At 40.2% G+C, this 8,030-nt stretch overlaps 1 protein-coding gene across 1 annotated transcript; it reads left to right on the top strand.

The window, feature by feature from the left end:
• Positions 1 to 3,546: 3,546 nt before the first annotated feature.
• LOC122769706 (C-C chemokine receptor type 3-like) lies at positions 3,547 to 5,639 on the top strand. The gene is made up of 2 exons (XM_044026879.1): positions 3,547 to 3,754; positions 4,687 to 5,639. Exons 1-2 carry the CDS (start codon positions 3,576 to 3,578, stop codon positions 5,537 to 5,539), a joined length of 1,032 nt encoding a protein of 343 aa, XP_043882814.1. The 5' UTR covers positions 3,547 to 3,575; the 3' UTR covers positions 5,540 to 5,639.
• Positions 5,640 to 8,030: the final 2,391 nt, after the last annotated feature.

The following is an 8,030-nucleotide window of genomic DNA, read 5'->3' as shown; positions in this document are numbered from 1 at the left end:
ATAATACCGCTCTTCCTCCCTCGCCTGCACTCTCGCATTTTATAGGGACAAGGTGGAGCTAAGGTGGAGCTCTCAAAGTAAACTTTCTGGTGGGGCGGTAACATTTGCGGTGAAATGCGCATGCTGCCGTCATAAGCGCAGGGAATTCAACATTGTGTGTTTTATCGCCTATACTTACACTAAGGGGGACCACGAAAACATGACTGAGTATTCCTTTTTCCACACTTTGGCGACTGGTAGGGCCTCCAGAGTCCCAAATATAAGTATTGAAATGGTTAAAAAGTTGATTTTGCATAATATGTTCCGTTTAATGAATCGTTTACAAACTGGAGTTGAAAGAAGTGAGTGAGACCTTTAATCAGTGAGAGGTCGAAGCTCGTTTTACCGTAAACTTGGATTAAAACAAACATATTGTAGCAACTCACAGTGCCGCCCCCTGGTGGGTATTCAATATATTCTTACTTCACCAAAGAAACAGGAGACAATGTCCAGTTTTGGCATTTTTGGTGGTAGATGCAGTGATGGTGATGATGATGGTTTACAATGAGAGTGACTTTGTTTGTGCTGCTCAGTGTTTGAACTCAGTGTTACTCATGATCTGATTGGCTGACGCTGGTGTCGCCGAACATCAGCGTAAAACTAAGCCATGGACCCTGCTCCTTTAAAAGTTTCAGGTGTGTGTGTGTGGCTGACTCAGCAGACTCCTTCTGTATGATACCTGCCTCTGAGTGTATTTATGTAAGCCATTCCTATTTGGTGCTCGCCGTCTCTCTGGGCACTTTCCTATCTTGAGCATTTGACGTCTTGCATAATTCACATCCCTTCATCCTTTCAGGTCAAATTTGGACACAGGTTGACACAGTTTGCAGTTTGACTGCAGTTTGAAAAGCAGCTTTAAAGCTTCTTAATGCGGCACAATGCTGTTAAAGACAGCAGCTTTGGAGAGCAGATAGCAGCAGCTGCCTCATACAGCATGGATACCTGAGTGTGTCAGGACCCTGAAACCTGACAAGTCACTTTTAACCTGAATAGAAACACAGAATTTGAAGATGTCTTGAAATAATCTCATTGCTATGCTTGAAAGAGCTGGAAATGTTTGCACATCAGTAAAAGCTGGACATGAATGAGGTGAGATGGAAAAGAGGACGTTTAGAAATCATGCGACTGAAATGTCTCTCCCACTTCCACGTTTGGCTATATTGGGAAAATAATGATAACACAAGAAGTAAATATTACAACAATAACAGATTCAAGCAGCAATGAAATGCCAACATATCATCAAGTTGTTATTCGTCTGTGGTGACACGGACTTTGGCGCCACCTGCTGCTTATTTTGGTGACAGATCACAACATTAGCTTAGCAGTTGAAGGAAAAGCACATAAATGAGCGGCTTCTTTTAGCAAATCTTTGAAAACTTGGTTAAAATGTGTTTTGTCAGATCACTGATGAATAAATGTAGAAAAGTGTTGAGGTAAAAAACACAGACTGCAGCCTGGATCATTATTCCACCATCTAAAGTTCTTTATTTTAGAATATAGAACTACATTAGTTATGCTGAGTACTGAGTTTTTATTATATATAAAACTGTATTTTTCCTCACTGTTTAAATCTGAGTTCTACAAAGAACAAAGCAAGAGCGGCACCAGGCCACAGAGGAAGGTTCTGGTTCAGACCGACTCATCATCAGCACCTGCGTGGACATGGACATGGACATGATGATGGGGGAACTGCACTCAGACCTTTTGAGGAAACCCTGATCATACAAGTTATTGAGACTGTGTTGTAGGAGAAGCAAAGCAGCAGAACACAAAGCTGTGCAGGCTGATGAATGTTGTGAGCAGTAAAATAAATGAACATTCTGTGCCAAGTCAACCCAGTGTCTGTCAACGGGTAAAAACAAACAGAAACACGTTCGTGTCACAAACAGAGTTTTTACTCACTGTTCTGGACTCAACAACAGACCGTGTGTCATGTGCAGGCCAGGCTTGGCTTAGTTAAATATATCCCAGTCCATCCTCTCTCTACTGCCAATAACACACAGACACAGAGCAGCAGCTGCATCAGAGCGAGAGGAAGAGTGAGGACCAAGTCAAACTTAAAGTCATTACATTACATTACATGTCATTTAGCAGATGCTTTTATCTTACAATGGAATCGAGTACAATCAGCCAGGGGTGGTCGCACACAGGGTACCAGTCTTAACCACTGAGCCACTCCACCAGTCCTCAGACCAAGAAGCAACACACACACATACACACACATTCACCCATCCACCCATGCACCCTATGACATGACAGGATATTACAAATACACGTCTTTGTTAATTCAGCATTACTTTAAAGAATTAACATTTGAATTAAATCTGGACTTTGGAACAAACTCAACTATAACTTAACTGAACAATTTAGCATGTTCTGGTGATTTAAATATTGACTGACATGCGAATGTTTGAGAGACTACAGCTGTTCACTTACCTCAAATGTCAGTTTATTTCAATAAAAACTGTTAAATATATTGTGATAAGAATGAAGTATAGTGTAATACCCCGTGCATCATGCTTGAATACGCTGACGCTAGCTGAATCAGTATACTCAGAAATACACTGTCCAACTTCTTACTGTAACTGCAGCTTGTGAAATAAAAGGCACACCCTTCACTTCTTACAGAATGTACATGTGGAATACAGTGAAGATGACTTAACATCCCAAAAACACTTTTTACTTTGCCCCAAAGAGTGGGAGTGAAGTATTGTTTTTGATGGCTGTGTGTTTCTGCACTTACTTGCAAAATGAGCAACAGAGGCCCAAGAACCTGTTGACCCTGACATGGACTTGAACACGCAACCTTCTGATCTGAAGTCAAACGCTCTACCTTGCACCACAGAATCTGTTAAACACATAGGCCAAAATGAGACAAAAAAGTCACAGTTTAGTATGATAATACTGTAGGAGATGACATTTGATTATATTTGATATTCTTCAGGCTTGTTCCTCAGGTCACGTCCTTTTCTGTTCTTGTCTAACATGCTCCATCATTTATAGCACTGATAATTGTGCTTCTGTTTTTAGAGCCACTTCTCTGTCTCTCTGTCGTCAGGATTATCAACAAATTATTGACACATTCACCTTTTTTTCAAATCCACATGAAATGGCAGATTAGTAGTGATCATTATTAAGTAAGTACTTGATCACAATGATCACTACTAATTTCACTTGCAGACCGCAAAACTACACCAGTTACACTAATAAGCAGCTAATTAATGGTGAATATGTGTTCCCTAATCTAAAGTGTTACCATATATGTATGTATGTATGTATGTATGTATGTATATGGATTCTTCAATAGTGACAGTGACCTGTACAATATGTGGTACGGAAAATTAGTAAAGAAAGACAGCTTTAGAATGTGACACACACACACACACACAGTGAGTCACACAGCTCTGGCCTCTTACTGGACACAAAACATCAGGCAGAAGTGTCTCTGCGGCTCAGGTGCTCAGTCGTGCCTTTATGGACTCCTCTGTGGTTCAATATTTGTGTTTCTCTCGCAGATTTCACTGCAAACTTTGAAGATGGACACTACAACATTTGATTATGAAGAGAGTAATTACAGCGACGACCCAGTGGGCCTGATCACGCCGTGTCGCAGGGACGAGGACAACAGTCTGGGAGCGAACCTCTCCGTCCTTTACTACTTCATATTTCTCTTCAGTCTCTTTGGAAACGGGCTGGTTCTGGTCATTATCCATCGGTGAGTGGACTGACACAAAGACAAAGAATCTTTGTTTAAACAGGCGGTTTAACATGTGACATGTGTTACTGTGCAGAGTGAACACAGCGTTAACGTCAGGACTGAGCCGTGGCACCGTTCACGTTTGGCTTTGTCATGCACACAGTTCTGATAGAAAAAACAAACACTGTCTCTGTTATGACTCGCATTCATTTCAATCAAATGTGGTTTGGAAAGGGACTGAGTATTCTGACATTGTGAGATCAGCTGATCATTAATATTATTATTATTATTATTATTATCCAGTATGAATCCAGTAAATCCAGGCCAGGCTGTGATCTGCTGGGTCAGGCTGCTTTTTTCTATCACCAGTAAAAAAAAACAACCAAACACTGTAAAGCTTTGAAAACCAACGAAACAATACAAACACACACAATGAACAAACTACTATTGCAGGTGCCAATCCCAGAGTGAAAGGCGGGGTCACACCCTGGCTTAACACGTAGAGACAAACAAGCATCTGTGAGACATTTAGAGTCCAATCAACCTTCAGGATCGTCTGAGACAGAGACAGACACTGAGCAGCAGAGTCAAGGATTCATCATAGCTGCTCCTTTTTCCTCTTATTCCAGACAAAGAGTCTGAGTAACACCTCAAGTCTGTCCATGAAGATCGGGAATATTAATCTCCTCTTTCAATGTGTGTGGGAATCTGTCACTGATGCAATCAAGACCGCATCAGATCTTTAACATACTTTATAATGTACATGTGTCGGTGTGTGTGTTGCTTTAGAAACAGTAACTATCAGTAATCTTGTAGCTGCTACTAAATAATGAAAAGATCAGAGCAGCGACGTGAATGAGTTAGAGTTCAGACAGCTTTCACTTCATGGCCACATTTGCCAGATAAAATCTGCGACTGTCTGTTTTTTCACATTTAAATTGACTCGTCAGGTTTGAGAAGCTGACGACTGTGACCAACATCCTGCTGCTGAACCTGGTCTTCTCCTCCCTGATCTTCATGAGCAGCCTTCCCTTCATGGCAGCGTACATGCAGCTCTCCACCTGGATCTTCGGAAAGGTCATGTGTAAGATGGTGGGCAGCGTCTACTACCTGGGCTTCTACAGCTCCGTGCTCTTCCTCACCCTTTTGACCTTTGACCGACACCTGGCTGTGGTGTACTCGTTGGACGCGGCGCGGGTGAGGAACAGAGGATATGCAGTCACCTCCTGTGCTGTGGTGTGGCTCATCAGCAGCCTGGCGTGCATCAAACCCATGATTCTCCACAACACTTATTTTTATTCTATTGACAACAAAACCTACTGTGACGAGTATCCGGGCGATTTGCCGAATATTAACGTGCACCACCTGAGGACGTGCGGCTTTTACATTCAGCTGTTCCTCTTCTTGATCTTCCCTCTGGCCGTCATCGTCTACTGTTACGTTAGGATTGCGGTCACAGTGCTGTCGTCCAGGATCGTTACCAAGTTCAAGACCGTCAGGCTGATTTTGGTCATCGTCATTTTGTTTTTCCTGTGCTGGACTCCGTTCAACATCGTCCTGCTGATGGACGACAAATCCTGTGAGGAAGCGCAGAGGCGGGGCTACGCGCTTCACATCACCCGTAACTTTGCCTACATTTACTTCTGTTTCAGTCCCATCTTCTACACATTTGTGGGGAAAAAGTTCCAGAACTACTTCAGACAGATGCTGGTGAAGCGTTTCCCGGGGTTAAAGCTTCACATCGCTGTCACTCAAAACAGCAGAAACAACGGGTCATCAAAGAGTTCACCAAATGACCTCTAGGAACGGGACGCACTGAGACAGTCGGACAGGAAAGACTCCACTCAGGTCTGTTTCATGTGAACATATCATTTCTAACAGCATCTGTAGTGAAGGACACAGTCTGGTGGCTTCCTGTGAAAATGATCTAGTCTCATTTTAAAATGTGTGCATTTTTTCAGCCTTAAAACCCAAATGAGTCCTAAGATAAGTTGTGTTTCTAAGCTGTGGCAGAAACTAAGCAAACAGCCCAGTGGAAGTAGAGACAAGGAAAAGCATCGAGGCTTCAGCAGAAAGTCATGCTTTGACCTTTGACCTGGTTTGTAACGCTGCAGCCGCACACACTGTATGTGATGAAGTGATGACACCGCTCCATGACGCCAAACTCAACTTCACTTAATATAAATTCCCTGCATTCTCTATGCAATACAATATTTTACAACCACATTAAGAGACAAACTGTAAATCATCACTTTTATTCAGATTTTTATTTTCACTTTCATCATGTGATCTTCATCCAAAAAACAGTCAGTAAAAAGTGGATCAAACACAAGTGATTTTTGCATAATTATGACGATAGTGAGTGACGATCTGCTCTGGAATCATCTTTTTAATTTTGGAATATACTTTGTTTGTATCTTGTGTGATTTTGTTGTTATTTGCTCTAAACTGTCCGTATCTCGATTGTGAAAAGTCGTTATTATCATTGGACTAACTTCAGTAAAACACATCTTGAGTACGATACACTCAGCTAATACGATATTTGATCTTTGATTCTGATAAAAGGGATAATTCAGTGTTTCCTTGGGTTCCTGTTTTCAGTGAAAGTTCAAAGCTCTTATGTCCGAAAGTGTTTCTCACTGCAGGGGGCGCTCACAGCAAACACTGTGTCAGGGCCTCACACTTCAAACAAAGCCTGAACGGAATCAGTGTGCGTCGCCTCCTGTCTCTGTACGTCATGTAAATGCTTCACACTGTCATTCACTCACAAATCATAAGGTGCCGGAACACAAAGTACATGTTACGTCCATGTGACAGCGCACGGATGACGAGAGGTGGTCATGTTGACCGTTCATAATTCATTCACATAAAATTTCAATAATCAAAGAACAAAGGGAAAATAAATAGATGTGTAATGTGAATACAGGTGATCGTAAATATGAGGAAGTAAAATGTGAATTCTAACAAGTGAGAAAATGGGTTTATTGACAATACGATCTTGAAATTACAGATAAAAAAAGATAAATATTTTTTTTCATTTATAACTCCATAGAAATTAATTATTTCTTTAACCTTAAAACTGTTTAATTAACATAAGTATATCAAACATTTTATAAAGAACTGAGGCATTTACTGCAGCGCTGGTCATCTGCACGTGTTTGCCCTGGTTGACAGTGAGAACGGGACGAGGGAAGCTCTCCTCTGATTTTATTGACCGTGTCGCGCAGGCTCCTATTTTTAATGTTTTAATGACAAAGAATGCAACATTAGTATTTATCAATTTAATCTAATGTCATATAAAAACAAATAAACATGTTACCAAGGAGACGAGACAGTTTATGTGTCACAGTCAATCAATACTCAACACAATATAAAAATAAACATTAGGACGATGTTAGGGCCAGCGAATAAGGAATAAAACATTAGAATTCAACAAAGATAAATACGTACATGGTCACAGCTAAATCACCATAGATGATTCATGACTTTTAATCGTTTCAAACTAATCCCGAGGTTTAAATAAAGGAAAGTTCCTCAAAAATTTTATTTAAAGCTAAAAGTCTGGAGTTGACAACTTTCTATCCAAAAAATTATAGAATATTTGAAAGTGTTTTCATCATTTTGTATAAAATAGCCAAGATAAAAGAAAGATTCAAAAGTGAAATATTTATTTAAAAATATGTAAAATCTGAAATGTTTCATTTAGGAAAGAAAAAAAATATTATTATTTTTCCTAACCAAAGAATCTGAGCAGACCTGATTCAAAACTCAGAAATCCTCAGATTTTTCTTTGTATATATATATATATATATATATATATATATATAAATAAAAATATATATATAGATATTATATATATTTTTTTTATTTAGTTTTACTTGTCAGGGATTTTTTTTCCAACTTGCCAAAATTGTTGTAAAAGTTTTCTCTCCATGGACGAAGACAGAAGAAAGCGATCTCTCTCTCTCTCTCTCTTCACCTTCATGCTGTGTTTCATTTTTACTCTTTAATGGAAGTGTCAGGAAACTCTCTGAGGTCGTCCACTTGTGGGGAATGAGAATTAATTGGAGGATTAGAGCTACATGCACCCTGCACCCTGTCTTGACTTATAACATGGCTTTAGGGTCTGCACTGCTGCTTCCTCTGATGCTGACTGTGTGCATGCGTGTGTGTGTGTGTGTGTGTGATACAATATAAGAGAGAGAAAGGACATGGAAACAGAATGATTTCCTTGCATATTAGTGAGGTTTTACAGTCAATCCTTGAATGTCCGTGAATGTTCCCTGAGACACAA

The sequence above is a fragment of the Solea senegalensis genome, linkage group LG1 (genome assembly GCF_019176455.1).
Source record: "Solea senegalensis isolate Sse05_10M linkage group LG1, IFAPA_SoseM_1, whole genome shotgun sequence".
Taxonomy (NCBI): Eukaryota; Metazoa; Chordata; class Actinopteri; order Pleuronectiformes; family Soleidae; genus Solea; species Solea senegalensis.
This window is presented reverse-complemented; position numbering and strand designations above follow the sequence as displayed.

Excerpts from the sequence above, each read along its gene's own strand:
- LOC122769706 (XM_044026879.1), top strand. The coding sequence starts at position 3,576 with ATGGACACTACAACATTTGATTATGAAGAGAGTAATTACAGCGACGAC. Across the intron at positions 3,755-4,686 it reads GTTCTGGTCATTATCCATCG|GTTTGAGAAGCTGACGACTG; the intron begins GTGAGTGGACTG and ends TTGACTCGTCAG.